The following is a 20975-nucleotide window of genomic DNA, read 5'->3' as shown; positions in this document are numbered from 1 at the left end:
GCCATTCCATTACCACCAACCAACTCTCTTGTGTTACCTCTCAGAGATCACGCCCTCCCTCCAGCCCTAAGCCGTGACAATTGCTGATCTATTGTGTGTCTCTGTAGTTCTGTCCCTTTGTGAATGTTGTATAAATGGACTAATACCATATGTGACTTTTTGAGATTGGCTTTTTAAATTCAATCTGATACCCTTGAGATCCACCCAGGTTTTATCAGTAATTCATTCCTTTTCATCACTAAGTAGTGTTCCATGGAACGGATTTTCCACAGTTTGCTTATTCATTCACCCATGAGGGACATTTGGGTTGTTTCCTGCTTTTGGCTACTATTATGCAAACAAAGCTGCTGTGGATATCTGTGTACAGGCTTCAGTGCTTCAATATATTTTTGTCACATATCCTTCATGATAACCCTATGAAGAGGGCAGCATCGCCCCCTCTGCTTTGTCAGTGTAGCAGCTGCTAACGAGAAGTGGAGTCACACCCCAGGCCAAGAGCTGGGATCGAAGCTGCTGCCTGACCCCATCCTCACACTCTTACACTATCCTGTGTCAGGTTTCCTCTTCTTTGAGGCCATAGGCATCCTCATTTCTACCCATTCCTGCTCTGGAATCTACCTCCATCCCGAGCCACCTTCCCTTCTCATACCTTAATTCTCCTCTTACTTCCTGTTGTCTAACTCTCAACACATGCTGGTTTCCTCATCCTAGAACAATCTGCCTGGTTCTTTCTCCCAAGCTCTCATTAACTCACTCTTTTTAGCACATCAGATAAGTACACCAGCTGGGTTTAGGGAGGACCCACAGAAGTGCCGGCTCAACTTCCTTGTCACATTCTACTCTTGTGTACTGGGTGCATTTTTTTTTTTAATCATGAGCTTATACTTGATAATAAATTGTTTTTAAATGTATGAGTTTAGAATGCTCACATGAGTTGCCTTGTCATCCCACTTCAGAGACTTTGTCTTAAACAGTTCTTTATCAGAAGTTCAGTGGTGAAGCTTAATATCCTGCCCACGCCCTCCCCAGTCTGACCTTGGCCCACATCCTGTTTTTAGCTTCCAAGGGACCTGGTCTTCTGTGTGGCACTAGTTGAAAGTGACAGTGGGGGCCGGGCATGGTGGCTTATGCCTGTAATTCCAGCACTTTGGGAGGCTGAGGCGGGCGGGTCACGAGGTCAGGAGATCAAGACCATCCTGGCTAACACAGTGAGACCCCGTCTCTAATAAAAATACAAAAAATTAGCCGGGCATAGTGGTGGGCGCCTGTAGTCCCAGCTACTCGGGAGACTGAGGCAGGAGAATGGCATGAACCTGGGAGGCGGAGCTTGCAGTGAGCCGAGATTGTGCCACTGCACTCCAGCCTGGGCAACAGAGCGAGACTCTGTCTCAAAAGAAAAAGTTGCAGTGGATTCTCTACTTCAGGATCTTGTTACCACCTTTGTCAGAGACCAACTCTCCCTGCCCTTCACCACTTGCCTCCCTGGTCTCCCTGAAACTAGTGGTGTTGTCTGATGGGCATTTGATACCCCTGCCTGACACCTTTCCCAAAGACTACTGCATGATTAAGGCCTTTTCAGATCTTCATCTAGTGCCACCAAGAGGACAGAGCCTGGGTCAGAGGTTTTGCCAGGGACTCTCAAAGGGTAGGCCAGGGGACTTTGTGATAGTTTTCAGGTGACCCAGGTTAGTCGGAAAAGGCTGAAACTGCTGGTTGTTCCTATGGCTGGGGCTGCAGTACAGAGTTGGAAGCAAAGCTTTTCACTCTGTACATTTTTGTTTCTCGTGAGTTTTATACAACATGTATGTAAAACCGACTTTAAAAATAATTTCTACTGCCAGTTGTGTGATGGACTGGGGTGCTGAGGACATGTCCTCCTCCTGGATAACTAGGTCCTGGTTAGGATGCACTTTGGAATGCTTGCCTGCAGAAGTTGGGAAGGCTGTGTCCTCCTGAGCCTTGGCCGCTGCAAGGTGGGGGAAAGAAAGCTTGGGATTCCTCTAGTCAGCCAGGATTTGTGCTGGGTCCTGTGTCACCCCCCATACCCCCCAGAAGCAGGTGCAGATTGGAGCAGGTGCAGATTGGAGGAACATGTCCCCAGTGTAAGACCTGTGACAGTTAGTTGCACATTAAGGTCAAGCAATCAGCATACAAAGATCACCAGCCATGAAGGGAAGGAGAGACACCATGAAGGCAAACAGAAATAATAGACACATGTAGGCATGACCACACATACAGGAACTGTTAGATATGGGCCATGGGGTATATAAAGAAATAAAGTGGAGAGCCTGGCATAGTGGCTCACAACTACACTCCTGGCTACTCGGGAGGCTAAGGCAGGAGGATTGCTTGAGGCCAGGAGTTTGAGGCTATGGTGAACTGTCATCGCACCACTGCACTCCAGCCTGGGGGACAGAACGAGACACCGTCTCTGAAAAAATAGAAAACAAAAAAGAAAAGAAAGAGCAGAAATTCAAATGAAAAAGCATCATCAGGAGCGATGAAGCAGATTTGAAAGGGAACCAAATGAAAGCTGTAGAAATGAGCAATATAATTATTGAACGAAGAAAGTGGATGAATAAACAGCGCATTAGATACAGCTGAAGAAAGAATTTGTGTAATAGAAGCCACATTTGACGAAATTATCTAGAATGTAGCACAGAGAAGAGCACATGGAGAATGTGAAAGCAAGGGTAAGAAATGAGGATAAGATCAGAAATTCTAATTGGCATCCAAGCAAAGCCCCAGAAGGATCAAATGGAGAGAATGGAAGAAAACAATATGTGAGGGGATAACTACTGAGAAAAGCCCATCTGGCCCCAACCAAGTTAGCCATCTCATCTGCTGTGAGACTGCAGAGCACCAAAGGCCAGAGGAATGTCTTAGAAATAGCCAGTTCCTGCAAAGGAGCAATGAGTACACTCAGCAGTGGAATCAGAAAGATAATAGAATATTGTTAAAGCATTGAGAATAGAGCTGCCAGTCACATTTGTATGCCAACAAGACTCAAGGATGTGGAAAGCAAGCCATTTTTAGATAAACCTAGCCTTAGAGACCATCACTAAAAGATTTTCTAAAGGATATATCTTTTTTTCTCCTTTTTTCAATAAGCCTTTTGCACTCTTAGATATATTCTTTTGTTTATCCTCTCCTCTTCCCTCTCAGGTGATACAAGGTAAAATGGGAAAAGAAACGTTGAGCATAGGTGATAGTAAATGTGTATAAATCTAAAGCAGTGATTCTCACCCAGGGTGATGTTCCACCACAGGGGATATTTGACAATGTCTGGAGACATTTTGGGGTGTCACTACTGTGGGGATGCTGCTGGTGCATAATGGGTGGAGACCAGAGGTGCTGCTAACCATCTTACAAACACAGGTCAGCCCTCCCACAACATAGAATCTTCTGGGTCAAGTGTCAGTAGTGAAAAGGTTGAAAATCCCTGGTGTAAATAAAAATTTACCTCTGTAAAATAAAACAGTCAGGCTAACCTCCATACAGACTTGCCACATTCCAAGCACTATTTCATTTCTTTTCTATTATTATTAGTATTATTATTATTATTATCGAGATGGAATCTCGCTCTGTCAACAGGCTGGAGTGCAGTGGTGCAATCTCGGCCCACTGCAACCTCCACCTCGCAGGTTCAAGCGATTCTCCTGCCTCAGCCTCCCGAGTAGCTGGGACTACAGGCGCGCCACTACGCCCAGCTAATTTTTGTATTTTTAGTAGAGATGGGGTTTCACCATGTTGGCCAGGATGTTCTCGATCTCCTGACCTTGTGATCTGCCCTCCTCGGCCTCCCAAAGTGCTGGGATTACAGGCATGAGCCTCCGCGCCTGGCCTAGTATTATTATTATTTATAGAGCTGGGGTCTCCTTATGTTGCCCAGGCTGGTCTGGAATTTCTGGGCTCAGGCGATCTGCTGCCTTGGCTATCCAAAGTGCGAGATTACGGGCATGAGCCACGGCACCCAACCCCAGGGACTATTTTGAGTGTTTTACTTACATAATAGATTATTTAATTCTTAGTCCAGTGTGTGGAGTAGGTACTATTATTGCATTTTCTAACAGGGAAAACTGAGGCAATGAGCAGTGACAGAGTTGAGGTTTTGAGTCCAGGCAGCCTAGCTTGGAGGCTGTATCCCTAGCCTCAAATCCATCCAGCCTCTTAATAGAATATCTGCTGTGAAGAGTTAAGATCAACAAAATATGAAATAAATGCAAGTCAGCAGGGAGATAGAGTGTGAATATCGGTTCTGTCGGGTACATATAAAACCTACTTTAAAAAGTAGTAAATTTGGGAAATGCTAAAATATTGATGAGGTTTATACTTTAAGTTAAATATGCATGATAAAATTGAAAAATTATTGCTAAAACAATGGAAATAATTCATAAAATTGAAGATCAATAGAAAAAATAGGATAAGGCAGAAATCCAGATAATACAAAGTTCAATCCAATCATCCAATAAAAATGCAATCAAAAAAGACAAGCTTAGAAAAGGAAAGACAAAGGCCGGGTGCGGTGGCTCACACCTGTAATCCCAGCACTTTGGGAGGCTGAGTCAGGCAGATCATGAGGTCAGGAGATTGAGGCGATCCTGGCCAACATGGTGAAACGCTGTCTCTCCTAAAAATACAAAAAGTTAGCTGGGCATGGTGGTGCGTGCCTGTAATCCTAGCTACTTGGGAGGCTGAGGCAGGAGAATCGCTAGAACCCGGGAGGCGGAGGTTGCAGTGAACCGAGATCGCGCCACTGCACTCCAGTCTGGCGACAGAGTGAGACTCCATCTCGAAAAGAAAAGGAAAGACAAATATTAGTAGAAAATAAGTTTAAAAATATAAGTAATAATAAATGTGAGTGGACTAAACTTTTCTGCTGAAAGATAGGAAATGTGAGAACAAATGGAAATGAAACAGCACAGTTGTTTTATTGTTAGAAGAAACACACACCTACAATGAAACATGTGGAAGGATTTAAAAATAAAAGATGAAGAAAGGCCAAGTGCAGTGGCTCACGTCTGTAATCCCAACACTTTGGGAAGCTGAGGTGGGAGGATCACTTGAGCCCAGGAGTTCAAGACCAACCTCGGCAAAATAGGAGACCCCATCTCTACATAAAATTTAAAAATTACCTGTAGGTACACTTGAGATGCTGAGGTAAGAGGATCACTTGAGCCCAGGAGGTCAAGACTGCAGTGAGCCATGATTGCACTATTGCACTCCAGCCTGGGCTGCAGTGAGACCCTATCTCAATCAATCAGTCAATAAAATTAGCTGAGTGTGGTGGTACACACCTGTAGTCCCATCTACTTGTGAGGCTGAGGTAAGAGGATCGCTTGCTTGAGCCTGGAACGCTGAGGCTGCAATGAGCCATGATGGAGACACTGCATTCCAGCCTGGGTGACAGAGCAAAATCCTGTCTCAAAAAGAAACAAAAAAAAAAGATGAAGAAAGATGTATTGGGCAATTACTTCAATTACATCTCTTTGTTATTGATAAACAGACCAAAAAATTCATTTACAGAAAATTTGAACAGTGTAATAAACAACTTAATCTAAGCATATGATGGAACAATATGTTTATAAAAATAAATCATAAAGCAAGCTTCAACAATTTCAGAAAATTTAAAAGTATTGTCATACTTTTTGTTGTTGTTGTTTTGAGACAGAATCTCACTCTGTCACCCAGGCTGGAGTGCAGTGACGCGATCTCGGCTCACTGCAACCTCTGCCTCCCGGGTTCAAGCAATTATCCTGCCTCAGCCTCCTGAGTAGCTGGGATTACAGGCACGCACCACCATGCCCGCTAATTTTTGTATTTTTAGTAGAGATGGGTTTTTGCCATGTTTGCCAAGCTGGTCTCAAACTCCTGACCTCAAGTGATCCTCCTGCCTGAGCCTCCCAAAGTGCTAGGATTAGAGGTGAGAACCACCGTGCCCCGCCAGTCATACATGTTTTATGAATGTCAAATAGAGTTAGAAATCTGTCACAAAATAAAAATTTTTTACACTTGGCCAGGCACAGTGACCCAGGCCTGTAATCTCAATACTTTGTGAGGTCGAGGCAGGAGGATCACTTGAACCCAGGAGTTTGAGATCAGCCTGGGCAACAAAGTGAGACTGTCTCTATAAAAATTTTACAAATTAGTTGGGTGTGGTGGCATGCACCTGTAGTTCCAGCTACTCGGGAGGCTGAGGCAGGAGGGTCGGTCACTTAAGCCCAGGAGGTCAAGGGTGCAGTGAGCCATGATGGTACCACTTCAGTCCAGACTAGGCAACAGAGTGAGACCTCATCTCAAAAAAAAAAAAAAATCTTACACCCATCAGAATTGCTAAAATGAATAGTGACAGCCTCAAGTGTTGGTGACAGAGAAACTGAATCACTCATATATTGCTGGTGAGAATGTAAAGTGGTTTTACCTTCTTTCAAAATGAAATATGCAACTCAGCAGTTATACTCTTGGGTATTTTTCCTAGAGAAATGAAAACCTCGCATAAAAACCCATGCACGAATTTTAACAGCAGCTTTATTTGTGGTAGCCCAAATCTACAGTTACCCAAATGTCCTTCATGTAGATCGTTAAACACACTGTGAGGTGCTTGTACCATGGAATACCCTGGCAGTACTGTTGCTAGAACTACAACCTGTATGCTGAATGTAAAAAGCCGATCCCAAAAAGGTTCATACTGTATGGTTCCATTTTTGAAATATTATATATAATTTTGAAATGACAAAATTTTAGAAATGGAGGATGCTGCGGTGGTTGCCAGAGTTTGCGGGTCAGGGTTGCTGAGAGAGGTGGTGTGGGGACTGTGTAGTGTATTGACTGGTGGTGACTGAACCCACCCAGGTGGTTAAATTGTCCAGAACTTAGTACACACACCCACACAAGTGAGCACACATCGTGGTTATGATACCTTGTAATTTTGTAGAATGTTACCATTGGAGGAAACTGGGCAAAGTATACAAAGGATCTCTCTGTATTTCTTTAATAGAGCTTTATTGAGACATAATTCTCATTAGCATACAATTCACCCATCTGAAGTGCTCCACTCGGTAGGTTTTAGTGTAATTCACAGAGTTGTGCAGCCATCAGCACAATTTTAGAACATTTTTATGTTCACCCCAAAAGAAACCTCACCTCAGAAAATCTTGTAATTGACTGTTCATATAAGCAGTTTTCATAATAGCCACAAAGTAGAAGCAGCCCAAATGTTCATCACAGGAAATCGGTGTAGTAGAATATTATTTGGTGATAAAAATAACAGAAAAACTGATACATGCCACAACATGGGCGAACTCGTAAATACTATGCTAAAGAAGCTAGTCACAAAAGAGCACATGTTCGGTGCCATTCGTACAAAGAGTCCAGAAGTGGCCAATCCACAGAGACAGAGAGGAGATTACTGATTGCCAGAGTCTAGGCTTCTTATCTATCCAAAAGACTTAGTTGTCTCTTTTGTTTTCTCTTTGGTTATTATAGAGTAACTCATGATAGGAAATCCCAAAATCAACACAAATGCTACTTCGTATTCTATCTTTCTGTCTGTGGTAAATGGAACATTCAGATTCCAGCGGCAGCCGTGGCAGTGGGGCTTTTGCTGGCTGTTTTGTCCGTTGCTGTGCAGCCCAGCGTTTCTGGGAATTTGCCGTGTGGACTGACTGGCGACTCTGGTCTTTTCTCAGCCCAGCTGCAGCTCCAGCAGGTGGCGCTGCAGCAGCAGCAGCAACAGCAGCAGTTCCAGCAGCAGCAGCAGGCGGCGCTACAGCAGCAGCAACAGCAGCAACAGCAGCAGTTCCAGGCTCAGCAGAGTGCCATGCAGCAGCAGTTCCAAGCAGTAGTGCAGCAGCAGCAGCAGCTCCAGCAGCAGCAGCAGCAGCAGCATCTAATTAAATTGCATCATCAAAATCAGCAACAGGTACCAGGTCCCCTGTTTCTGCTCTTGGCCTTCCTCCTGCAGTGTGAGCCCTGGGCTGGCATCAGCCACGATGCTGGGTGCAGTGCCCAGAGCCAGCCGAGGGTTCTCTTGACACGTGTGCCTGCCCTTTTCCATGGGCTTCTCAAAAAGTCTGGGACAAGGCCGGGCCCAGTGGCTCATGCCTGTAATCCCAGCACTTTGGGAGGCCAAGGCAGGTGGATCACCAGGTCAGTCAGCAGTTCGAGACCAGTCTGGCCAGCATGGTGAAACCCCATCTGTACTAAAAATACAAAAAGTTAGCTGGACATGGTGGCACACACCTATAATCCCAGCTATTTGGGAGGCTGAGGCAGGAGAATCGCTAGAACCTGGGAGGCGGAGGTTGCAGTGAGCTGAGATTGCTCCAGCCTGGGCGACAGCGAAACTCCATCTCAAAAAAAAAAAAAAAAGGAAAAGAAAAGTCTGGGACAGGCAGGAGAAACAGGCCCTGACTCACTAGGAAGGTTCTGTGATCGAGCCCTTCCATTTGGGCTCGGGGCATCTGGCGGTGGGCCTCCTGTGTGCTTCAGGGGCTGCGAGGGATTCAAACAAGAGTGAGCTGAAGCAAGAAGTGAGACGAACACTCTGAGGCTTGGGACTACTTGAGCCATTGTGGGCCATTTTGGCTGAGGACACTTGTGCCTCCTGTTTACCTCTCTGTCCTGGGTTCTGGGCTCAGTGTTAGTCGACCTCCAGCTGGTGTTCCGTGAGGTGATGGTGATGTCATGTTAGCACCACTGCTTCTCAGAAGTTGTTCAGCTTCCCATGGTTTCCATAGAGAGTCTAGACGTGTTAAACATCTGCCCTCACAGCAGGTCTTGGTTGGGAGAAGAAAGCCCCAAAGGGCCCCCACCACCCTCCCACCCCTTCAGGCCTCAGCTTGCTGGGCTTCTCTGGATCTTGGCGCCCCTCTCCCAGAGCTGACAGTGCATCTGCAGCCACACTTTTCCTTCTCATGCTGACAAGCAGACCTTGACTGTCACCGTGAGGCTCATGCCACTGACCTATAGGGGCAAAGCAAGCATCGTTGCAGAGGCTTCAGAAATCTGCAGTTGCCCCAGCTTTTATCCTAGCTTCCATGGAGCTGTACCTATTTGTTGTCACCTTTTGCTGAAGCTTTTAGGTATGCCCTTTGAACCATCCTAGTAGAATGGTAGACCAGAGCCCAGGCACATACTTGGTGCCTCCTCGGTGTCAGGAAGGCAGCTGGTGTTGGCCTCAGGGGCCCAGAGCCTTTCTGTGGGAGATGTGCCCCTCCCTATGTGAGTGAGAGGTCAGCCTGTCGGCCCAGGAAGGCCTTTTTTTTTTTCGAGACTTTTTTTTGAGTCTTACACTGTTGCCCAGGCTGGAGTGCAGTGGTGTGATCTCGGCTCACTGCAACCTCTGCCCCGCCAGTTCAAGTGATTCTCCTGCCTCAGCCTCCCAAGTAGCTGGGATTACAGGTGTGAGCCACCATGCCTGGCTAATTTTTGTATTTTTAGTAGAGACAGGGTTTCGCCAGGTTGTCCAGGCTGGTCTCGAACTCCTGACCTCAGGTGATCTGCCCGCCTCGGCCTCCCAAAGTGCTGGGATTACAGGCGCGAGCCACTGCACCCAGCCAGGAAGGCCTTCTTGATGGCTCTGCAGATGGCCACTTGGGCTTCCTGGGGCCCAGACTGTCACAGGGAGGAGCTGGTGCCACAGAGGCAGATGAGTGATAACCAAGTGCTGCTTGTTCTGTCTCTAGATACAGCAACAGCAACAGCAGCTACAGCGAATGGCACAGCTGCAGCTCCAGCAACAGCAACAGCAGCAGCAGCAGCAGCAACAGCAGCAGCAGCAGGGTTTGCAGGCCCAGCCGCCAATTCAGCAGCCACCGATGCAGCAGCCACAGCCTCCGCCCGCCCAGGCTCTGCCCCAGCAGCTGCAGCAGATGCATCACACACAGCACCACCAGCCACCACCACAGCCCCAGCAGCCTCCAGTTGCTCAGAACCAACCATCACAACTCCCGCCACAGTCGCAGACCCAGCCTTTGGTGTCGCAGGCGCAAGCTCTCCCTGGACAAATGTTGTATACCCAACCACCACTGAAATTTGTGAGTACCTATGGCCCGCAGTGGAGCACATGCAGCCTGTGGCTCTGTCAGCAGTAGTTTCTAGGCTCTTTGGCTAGAGATAGCATGTCCTATTCTTCAAGTGCTGAGGCTTCAGGCAGCCCCCACCCCTTGCCAGTCCTGCCGACTCTAGCATGGCTCAGCAGGGAAGCATGTGTTTTGCATTTTGTGTTCTGAGAGCTGCTTCTGCACCCCGCACAGGGTGCTGCTGCTGCTGCTGGGGCACCAAGTTGCATTCCAAGCAGTGGGCTGATTGCAGCAGTTCTGTGGGCCCTTTCAGGGTGTGAGCACTTCGACTGATGAGCACCACATGAAAAGATGTGCCAGCTCTGTCAGTGTCTGGTGGTTTGCCAACTGCTCAGAGTTAATGTTCTAAGCAAATATCTTTTTTTTTTCTTTACACTCTGCCAAGTCTCAGGAGAACAAAGTTCATTACTATATTTTTGAGAGGAGTATTAATATAAAATACTGTTATTCCCAGTTTCATTTTGTATCTCTGCACAAAGCCAGTCTACTCAGTGGCAGGCACAGAGGACAGAGTATGATCACCAGGATGAAGGTAGCTGCATCAAGGGGCCATTTGGACAACTCTTTGGTTCCCTTGGTTTTTGTGGCCTTTTCTATTTGTGATTCACGAGTGGAATGGGGCCTGAGGCAAATGTGGGGGTGAACAAGAGGCCTCATAGGCAGGCTGAAAGTCTAGGAGAATTGTGAGGAGCAGAGATATGCTCACTCATCTGTCACCTGGGAGTCGACACACTGCCTGACCCCTGGGACTGTGCAGACTGAAACCCTTGTGTGCTGCGTGGTGGAATGTGCCCTGGCAGGGTTTGCCCTGGTGGCTTGGAGATGTCTAAGGAAGAGCCCCCTGCATGGTGGTGCGGGCCTGTCTCGTCCTTCTGGAGGCCCCTCCATGCGTGGCTCCACAGTTGCCCCTTTTGCCCAAGCTTGCCCCCCACCCCCCAACCCCCACTTTTTTTTTTTTGAAGACAGGGTCTCTCTCTGTTGTCCGGGCTGGTGTGCACTGATGTGATCAGACCTCCCTCGCTCAAGAGATCCTCCCACCTCAGCCTCCCAAGTAGCTGGGGCTGTAGGTGTGCATCCCCACACCTAGCCAAATTTTTGTGTATTTTGTAGATATGGGGTTTGGCCGTGTTGCCCAGGCTAGTCTTGATCTCCTGGGCTTAAGCGGTCCACTGGCCTCGGCCTCCCAGAATGCTGAGAATACAGACAGGAGCTACTATGCCCTGCCCTCTGCTGGCCGGCTGACACAGCTTTCCTTCAAGGAATCAGGCTGAGTGAGGCTCTTGTGGACCATCAGCATGCTTGGCCCAGAGGATGAGCAGGCTAGGCTGTAAGCTCTGCATTGGAAGTCGTCAGTGCTTGTGGTGATAGCTGGTGCTGAGGGATGTGTGGAGACATCCCAGTGGGAGGGCCACACTGCCACTTGCCAGAATTGGATTTGAGCTAATGGGATCCTAGATGGCCAGTAAGGTGACATCACAGCACATGAGATCATGAAAGTCCCATTCCTCATCTCAAGAAAGGCTCCATTTCCTAAGCTCCCACAGGAAGACTGGGCTCTGCTCTCTGACCCAGGTGGCTCCAAATCACATTCTCTCTTTCTCCCTCAAGGTCCGAGCTCCGATGGTGGTGCAGCAGCCCCCAGTGCAGCCCCAGGTGCAGCAGCAGACAGCAGTACAGACAGCTCAGGCTGCCCAGATGGTTGCTCCCGGAGTCCAGGTGAGGGCCTGGGGATGGAGGGCTCCATAGTCACCAGCAGGTGCATGTTCACCTGCGCATGGAGTGCTACAGCAAGGGTTCTGGTTGGATTAGGGGCTGGGGGCTAAGTTGGTAAAGCAGGGGCTTCTCTCCCCCTTGCACTCTGCAAGACACCCCTGGAGTCCTTGGGGTGGGCAGCTGTGCTTGGTCATGTCTAGGACCCACCAGCCGCATAGTGCGTGTTGTTTCCAGCTTTGCTTGGGCATCCTTCATTATCCCTCTTCCTTGCCACTCTGAGTGACTCTGGGAACATGTATCAGAGAGTAGAAGGCTGCAGTTTTCTCCTCACCTCTCATGTTCCATTTGAGAGTCTGAGTACAGAGCTGACCAGGGTGGAGGGCAGCTTTCTAGACGCTCGGAAGCAGATGGGAGCCACATGCAGCGGGAGCGTGGGAGAGGGCATCCTGGTGCTCACCTGCACTCAGGGACTCCGGTGCTGTGTGGTGAGAAGCGTGCCGCTCCCACATTGCTGAGCTTGCTGGTGTGTCACATGTGTGGAATGTGTGTGTGTGTCACGTGTCAGTGGAATGCAGATGGCCTTGTCTGGCCTCCTAGTGTCCTGGGATTGGAGGCCCAGGGTTTCTGTACCTTCTCCTATAACCCCTCCTCTCCTTCTTGTGGGGAGACATACAGTCTGGGGCTTCAGTTTTTCCTCTTTTCACATGATGGTGGAAACACTGTTGGTCCTGACTCGGAGGGGGCGTTGGCTTCAGAAAGAGTCAGAATGTGCTAGTTGATGTGGTAAGACTGTGGCTGGGTCCCAGCCCACAGCTGGCAGTGCGCCTGCACTTTGCTGTCATCTTAAGGGTACATGGCCTTGTGGTTTTCTGCAGGCCTGCTGGGCGCAGCACCTGGGTGCACAGTGCCGCGTGGCAGGCTTCATCTCACACCTTGGGGGTGCTCAGTAATGTCCTTCATGGTGCCTGCTATCTCTTTTAAGTCCCTGGGAAGCTGCCTGAGGAGAGAATCTGAGGTGTTTGGCTACAGCTGAGGTTAGCATCCTACCTTGGCATGGCACCAAATGACTTGGGGCCAGGGTCCCCATGTTACATTCTTACATGTTAGGTGGAGCCCTGTATGAAACACATCACAGAACTCACATTTACTTACAGCTGGGGGAGGCTGACCACTTCGTGTGACGAGGTTGGAGGTCTCTGCCACCTCCCTGTGTGTCTCGGCATGTCCTCAGGCCTCGTTGGGGGGCTCCCTTGTCCTGGTCTCATGCAGAGGAAGGACGTGGTGTGTTCAGAGTCAGCTTAGTGGTGGCACATAGTGACTGCCCACCCAGTGGAAGCTGCTGCCTTTGCCTCTGTGGACCGTCGATCCTCTGTTCAGGACCTCACTTCGTGGAAACTTTTTTTTTTTTTTTTTTTGAGATAGAGTCTTGCTCTGTCGCCAGATTGGAGTACAGTGGCACGATCTTGGCTCGCTGCAACCTCTGCCTCCTGGGTTCAAGTGATTCTTCTGCCTCAGGTTCCTGAGTAGCTGGAACTACAGGCACGTGCCATCACACCTGGCTAATTTTTGTATTTTTAGTACAGACAGGGTTTCATCATGTTGGCCAGGATGGTCTCCATCTCTTGACCTCGTGATCCGCCAGCCTTGGCCTCCCAAAGTGCTGAGATTACAGGCATGAGCCACCGCGCCCAGCTGGAAACTTCTATACCGCAGGTCAAGCCCAGCAGGAAAGTGAGAACTGCTCTTTTCTTTCTTTCTTTTTTTTTTTTTTTTTGAGACAGAGTCTCACTCTGTCATCCAGGCTGGATTGCAGTTTTGCGATCTTGGCTCACTGCAACCTCTACCTCCTGGGTTCAGGCAATTCTTGTGCCTCAGCCTCCCAAGTAGCTGGGACTACAGACGCACACCACCACACCTGGCTAATTTTTGTATTTTTAGTAGCGATAGGCTTTCACCACGGTGACCAGGCTGGTTCGAACTCCTGACCTCAAGTGATTCACCAGCCTCAGCCTCCCAAAGTGCTGGGATTACAGGCATAAGCCATCACGCCCAGCCTAGAACTTCTCTTCTCTTTTCTTTTCTTTTTTTTTTTTTTTTTTTTGACAGAGTCTTGCTCTGTCACCTAGGCTAGAGTGGCTGGAGTGCAGTGGTGCAATCTTGGCTCACTACAACCTCTGTCTCCAAGGTTCAAGCAGTTGTCCTGTCTTTACTCCCAAGTAGCTGGGACTACAGGCATGCACCACTATACCCAGCTAATTTTTTTTTTTCCTCTTGTATTTTTAGTAGAGATGGGCCAGGCTGGTCTTAAGCTCCTGACTTCAAGTGATCCACCTGCCTCAGCCTCCCAAAGTGCTGGGATTACAGGCGTGAGCCACTGTGCCCAGCCGAATTTTCCTTTTCTTTCCATTTCTTGGTATTTGGAAAGTGAATAGCCATGGAGCAGCCAGTGTTTTCAGCTGGTGCAGGCCCAGCTGGTATGTTCGTTAGGCTTCTAGCTCAAGGAAGTGTCCACTCTGCAGTCTCGCTGGCATCCCATCACCTTCCAGAAGCAGGATGCCAGCTGTATGTGCTCATGGCCCATGCTGAGCCTGTCCTTGGGCTGCTGGTCTTCCTGTCGGTTTCTCCACCCCTTGTTTCAGGTGGAGGTCCCTGCCCGGCTGGCACAGGAAGGAGGATGGAGAGTGGTTACCACTGTGGTTCGTTGCCGAGTGAGTTTGGTGTTTTAAGGATCATTGCCCACCTGCCCTGTGGCACCATGTGCTGCTGTGCAGGGGATTCCCAAGTGCTAGTGGCAGAGGAGCCTTGTAGTTTCTCAAAGTCCAGCAGTGGGTAGGGAGTATCTATGAGGTGCTTCTCAGTCCAGATGTGGCACCTTGAAATTCTGTAACCCGCATTCTGCTGGTTTTCTCTCAGAGCTTGGTCTTGCCTTGTTGCAAGCAGTGCAGTTTCTTGGGGGCTAATTGGGCACCCTCACTGCCTTGTTCCACCAATAGCAGCGCCCCCTGCTGGGGGATGGGGAGGGTTGGTCACAGCAAGCCCTCTGAGGGGTCATCTGGATTCATGATCTTCTTTCGAAACTTGAATTGGCACAGTGACCAGCTGAGGCTACGGTACTCTGATCTAAAAACTTTAAAAGTATGTGTGGTAACTGTAGAACCCAGAAAGTGGAGAGGAACAGAAGTAAGAGAACCATTCCATGAGAGAGAAGGTCTGGTGTCCTTTCTGGTTCTTTCCCGTAGTCAAGGCCATGCTATTCTGGGGTTTTTGTGCAGCATCTTCCACATCAATATGGGATGAAATGTCCTCCTTTAATTAGAAAGCCCTGGTCGGCGCCAAGGGACTCTTGTCATACCCCTCTGTGAATGTCTCCTGCCATCCTCAGTTACCGTCTTGTTCTTGGACCTTGTAATAATTTCCAATTTTTTGCTATTACCAGTGACACATATCTTGATGTCCTAGATTGTTCCTAGATTGTTCCTGAAGCTGATGGAGGTGAGTGAATGGTTCACTTTGAGGGCCTTCAGATCTGATCAGCCACCATCTAACCAGGAGGTCAGAGATGCAGATTGGAGCTCCCCTTGTGTTGTTCACACAGTGGACCTCAGGACGTGGTGACCACGCGTTGCAGCTTTGTATGTATGAGCTGCCGCGTGCTGCGGAAACAGGCCTCTGAGTTCATGAATGAAATTCTGAGATTGGGGGCCCCCATGCAGGCAGCCCTCCATGCCCTGTCTCTCAAGCCCATCTTAGAGCCGAAGAGAGGCGCCCTGTCAGGCCCTTGCAGTCCTGTGGTGTTGGATGTGGTAAAGGGTAGCCTGGGACTGAGTATTCTAGAAAAATTGCTCAGCCTTGTGCTGTGCACACCTGGTTCTCTTTCCAGTGTTATTTATGTAGCTGAGAAGGGCGATGTCACCCACAAGGGGATTTAGCAGGACACAGCAGACTTCTCTTTCTCCCCTATAAAACCAAGACATGCCAGGCACAGTGGCTCATGCCTGTAATCCCAACATTTTGGGAAGCCGAGGTGAGAGGATCACTTGAGACCAGGAGTTCAAAACTATCCTGGGCAACACAGCGAGACCCTGTCTCTACAAAAAAATAAAAACAAGCTGGGCGGAGTGGTGCGTGTTTGCAGTCCCAGCTACTCGGGAGGCTGAGGTGGGAGGATCGCGCAAGCCCAGGGGTTTGAGGCTGCAATGAGCTGTGATGACAGCATTACACTCTAGCCTGGGAGACAAAGCAAAACTCTTGTCTCTTTAAAAAAGCAAGAAACAGGACAGAATGCATCTCATTTTCTTTTTTTTTTTTTCTTTTTTTTTTTTTTTTTTTTAAGACAGAGTCTCTTGCTCTGTCACCCAGGCTGGAGTGCAATGGTACAGTCTCGGCTCACTGCAGTCTCCGCCTCCTGGGTTCAAGAGATTCTCCTGCCTCAGCCTCCCAAGTAGCTGGGATTACAGGCATGTGCCACCATGCCCAGCTAATTTTGTGTTTTTAGTAGAGACGGGATTTCGTCATGTTGGCCAGGCTGGTCTTGAACTCCTGGCCTTAAGAGATGTGCTCGCTTTGGCCTCCCAAAGTGCTGGAATTACAGGCATAAGCCACAGTGCCTGGCCATGCATCTCATTTTCAAACAGTCCCTATACCTTTGTCGTTTAACTTTCTATTCTTTTAGTATGTGAAAACCAAACTCTAATTTACAAGTCACAAAGAATTATCTAAGACAGACTCCCATTATGGACATGTATGTGGCATTGCTGATTCGCAGCTGCTCTACTGAAGCCTTGGCCACCCTGGAGGACCCTCTCTCTTTTTGCTGGACCCTTCTGCACAGTGACTGCAGTGGGGAGAGTCAGACCTGGGGGTGGGGGAGAGGTTTTTTGGATTCCTCTCTGGGTAGATGTGTGTTGGGAAGTAGTGAAATGTTGATAGCTGCCTGGCTCATCTGATCCAGTAAACATAACTGGTGCGTTTGGGTTGAAAGAAATTGGGCTTTCCTTATCAGTTCTCAGTTATGAGAGCATCAGTCAGCAGTACATTAGACTTAAGCTTTGCATTCCTTGTGTTTTTTTGTTTGTTTTTCTCTTCCTGGAAAAAAGTTTGCTTCTCTCATACCATCTGACTTACTTCCAGGCTTTTCTCCCTTGTGGAACGAGTGCCGTTGAGCACTGCTGCACTCTCAGACGGGCTCCTCCGAAGTGCTGCAGGTAGTGGTAAATAGACTCTTACCCCATTGGGATTGCTTCTTTGTTTCTCACCCCCAGTTAGTTCATTTGTTGCTCTGGCTACAGGAGGAACGAGTGAGGTTCTGGTTGGCATCTGCTATGCCATGTCACCCCAGCTTCTAGTGCCTCCTGTGTGTGCCCATGATTGTGAGTGTGGGCCATGTGTGTGAGGCCGCAGGTCTCCCTGCAGCCACTCTCCTGCTGGAGCTCTGTTACTGGCACCCGTCGCTGCCTGCACCGAAGGCTGGCAGCACCTCCTGGAGCTTGGGACCCAGAGCACAGCCTCCCACCATGAGATGTGTTGTTTTTCTGTGGATCAGTCCTCCTTTCTTTCTGAGCCTGGCGTGTTTTGTTCTAGTTTGTTACCGTCCTAAGTGCCTGTAGGCCCTGCTCTCCAGGGACGAGACTCGGGCTCTACCCCCAACTCAGAACCCAGAGCAACAGTGGTCGGGCCTGGGCCCACAACAGTGCTCAGCTGCCCTGCTGCCTTTGTAGTTCAAGAAGTGTCCATTGATGAGGGGAATGGTCCTGGCTCATGCTGGAGTTCCTGACTCGCATCCCTGTGGAGGTGAACTTCCTCGTCAGGGCGGAGGCCTGCCAAGCAGTCCCCCCAGGCTTCTGTTGCTCACCTTTGCCCATTTTTATTATGAAAGAAAACCAGTTCCTTGATAGATACCAGGACCATCAGCCTCAGGCCTGGAGGAGGAGAGGAGGATGATTTGGGTTCAGGCTGTAAGAGGTGTGCCACTGAGAAGGAAGGATGCTGTGAGCAGGCTTAACTGAGCTCATGGTTCAGTAGGAGTCGAGTGTTCTCATCACAGGCTTTGGTGGAATGTACTCTTGACGTCTGTCCCCAGGAGCCTGGTCTCCAGAAACACCAGCTCAGGCCCTCAAGGTCTGGCTCTGATGTCTGTGGGCTATAGGATTCTGATCTGTTAGCGAGGTGTGTTCAGAAGTGTGTTGAGGACACCAGTGCAGGAGAGCAGCCAGTAGAATAGAAAGGTCTGGAAGCAGCATTCTTGGCAAATCTTCTATATTCCCAATGCCCAGACAGACCTGGAAGTGCTGTGGGCTTGAACATGTGGGTGGCCTCCCCTCCCAGGCTGCCCTGAGCTGCCCAAGGTTTCCTCGCCCTGGTGCTCCTTCTTGCAGAGGCTACACGTGCCCTCTCCACCTGCCCAGGCACTGAGTTTCTTTGTTGCGATCACCTTGTCTGTTGTCCCTCTGTCCTCAAAGATGATCACGGAAGCCTTGGCCCAAGGTGGGATGCACATAAGAGCCCGGTTCCCGCCCACCACCGCTGTGTCCACCGTCCCGTCAAGCTCCATCCCTTTGGGCAGACAGCCCATGGCACAGGTATTTACGGGGCAGCGCCCAGGGCACGGCTGGGAGCTCGGGGCGTCCTCTGAGCGCCTTTGTAAAGCGCACCTGTCATTATCATCACTGGTGACTTCTTTTATGGTGGCTTTCAGAGTGCCAAACCCACAGTCCCTTTTTTTTTTTTTTTTTTCAAATGAAGCCAAGCCCAGCTTGTGCTTCTTGAGAGGATATGAATAAATATCTGGGTCTTTTCAGCTTAAAATAGTTATACTGTACGCATTTTCATGGTAAAAATAAAACAGAAGCTAAGCAAAAGTTTTGCTTTCTAGAGCTGTGCTATCTAATAGTGTAGCCACTAAGCATGTGTGGCTGTTTACATTTAAATTAACTAAAATTAGGCCGGGCACAAGGGCTCATGGCTATAATCCCAACACCTCGGGAGGCCAAGATGGGAGGATCACTTGAGGCCAGGAGTTTGAGACCAGCCTGGTTCACATAGCGACATACTATCTCCAATTAATTATATACATTTTTTAATGGAAAAAATATATATAAATATATATATATTTTAAAAATGGAAAAAAAAACCTAAAAGTCAACTAAAATTAAATAAAATGAAAAAATGCAGTTCTTCAGTCACACCAAATAATTTTAAGCCCTCATTTGCCCACAGGGAAGCTAGTGGCTGCTGCAGCGGACAGCACAGACTCCAGAACGTGGCCAGTGTGGCCAAAGTGGTATCGGGCCATGCTGTTGTAGAGTTTGATGTGTAGAGTGTGTAATTTGTAACACACATCCCCTTTCTAGGTAGAGGTAGACTTCTGTGTACATTATGCTTTTCAGAGAGAGGAATTCCCGGCTTCTTTTATTGTATGAAATTTGGAATTACTCCATGGCATAGTCATTTTTTTTAACAAATAGTTTTACCACATGCATTCTGTGTGCCAGGCACTGTGCTAAGATTCTGAGAATAAAATTATGCTGAAGTTCTCTCATCATACAGGCTTTCCATTTTAGTGGGTTTGTCGTGAAAACCTCAAATTTGCCAAAAGAACTTTACAATTCAGTTTCTGTTTTAGGGGCAATGCCTCTATAATCCTAGCAGACAGTGGTCCCTGCCCATCCCTGAACACCCAGGTGCAGGCACTGCCACCACCCTGGCTTGTGCAGTGGCGTCTCTGCAGCTCTGTTCTACAGAGGAAGAAGTGGAGGCTGAGCCAGGATGGCCCTTGGTCCATATGGCCCCAAGCCCGGTGCCACACACCACACACTGCCAAGAAAGTGGCCTGGGCCCCCACTGGGGCTTGTTCAGCTTTTGCCTTCCCTGCATACTAACCCCCTGGGTTACCCCAGATGTGCCATTCACATAGTTACTGACTGGAACTTAGGTTCTTTGGCAGGGACTTCCTTTTTAGTAGTTGTTGAATTACAGCGGGAGGAAGTGCCTGGAATCTGCTGGTAGAAAGGCTTTGGTGAAAGAGCTCTCCAGAGGAGCAGAAGTTGGGGGTGAGGAAGTAGGTTGTGTGGCTGTGGTGGAAAGGAAGCCAGTGTGGGCAGAAGCCAGGGTGCAGTTCCTCATGGCCTGGAGGCTGTGAGCTCCACGACCTGCTCACATGCTGCTGGTGTCTCCTTGACCAGACCCCTTTGGGTTCTGCGCTCTTGTCTGCTAAAACTGCTTCTCCTCCTTTCCCGTAGCCTCTGGCTCAGTATCCACTGGGTTCACAGCATCAGGTTGGGTTGTTGTATGTGGAGGAATGACTTTTAGTAGCAGCATGTAGGACGGATTTTTATAAACACAAAAAGTCCCCAATGTTTTCAGTGTGCGATACGTGCCAGGCCTTGAGCTAAGCTCTTTGTGTACAGAGCCTCACTGTTTCTTGTTGCAGCAGGTCATAGTTCAAGCATTTAGCCCCTTTTACAGACTGAGAGTGCCCCCAGGGAGCCACCAAGTCAGGATCGAGGGCTCAAGTGAAACCCTTACGCCTTGACCTCTCGGCAGGATTCTTCTGGAAACTCCTCACTCCCCTTCCTGCTGGGCTGATGACCTGGCTCCTCCTTCTTGTTTACTGGGCATTCCTGGGTGGGCTCCCTCCATGCCCCCACAAGACCGGGCTCTGTCCTGGGCTTTGGCTTGCCCATACTCTGTTGTGGGCTGGCCACTCCCCACACCCAGCTGCTGGTGTTTCCACCAAGATTTCTCACAGGCAGCCCCTCCCTCCCTTCTTCCCACCAGTTCCCAAACCCACTCAGTCTTTCCCTCCCCAGCCTTCCGTGGCCCTTAGATTAAGTCTGCCCTGAGTTATGCCAGCTAATAGGTCTCACTCTCTCTAGAAGCTTCCAACCCCCAAAGGCAAGGAGGTAAGGTGGAGCAGAGGAAGGATAGAGAAATATATGATGAAGCTGAAAAAGTTAGTGCCTTGGAATAAATGCCATGGAGAATTCTGGTTTGTCCTCATCGCGCTGTGTGGGGTGAGAGCGCTGTCATGGGGAGATGCTTGCTAACTGCACACAGATTTAGTCACCAGGTTCCACCCATTCGCGCTGGCAGTGAGGGGCACACCCCTGAACCTTTGGGGTTGTTCACTGAGGAAAAATGCAGCAGCATTTAGAAAGTATTCCCTGTCCCGGCAGTAGACAA

The 20975-nt window shown here is 49.0% G+C and overlaps 1 protein-coding gene across 7 annotated transcripts in view; it reads left to right on the top strand.

The window, feature by feature from the left end:
* MED15 (mediator complex subunit 15) overlaps window positions 1-20975 on the top strand; it is an 84449-nt gene that overhangs the window by 53672 nt on the left and 9802 nt on the right. For 4 of the 7 annotated variants that reach the window (XM_024239615.3, XM_024239617.3, NM_001132801.1 and 1 more), the window contains 3 exon segments: window positions 7689-7921; window positions 9687-10037; window positions 11691-11798. In XM_024239615.3, coding sequence (XP_024095383.2) covers window positions 7689-7921; window positions 9687-10037; window positions 11691-11798 — 692 coding nt within the window. 7 annotated transcript variants of the gene reach the window in all.

This window comes from Pongo abelii, chromosome 23 (assembly GCF_028885655.2).
Source record: "Pongo abelii isolate AG06213 chromosome 23, NHGRI_mPonAbe1-v2.0_pri, whole genome shotgun sequence".
NCBI lineage: Eukaryota > Metazoa > Chordata > Mammalia > Primates > Hominidae > Pongo > Pongo abelii.
Note: the sequence above shows the minus strand (reverse complement) of the source record. Positions and strands in the feature narration are given on the sequence as shown.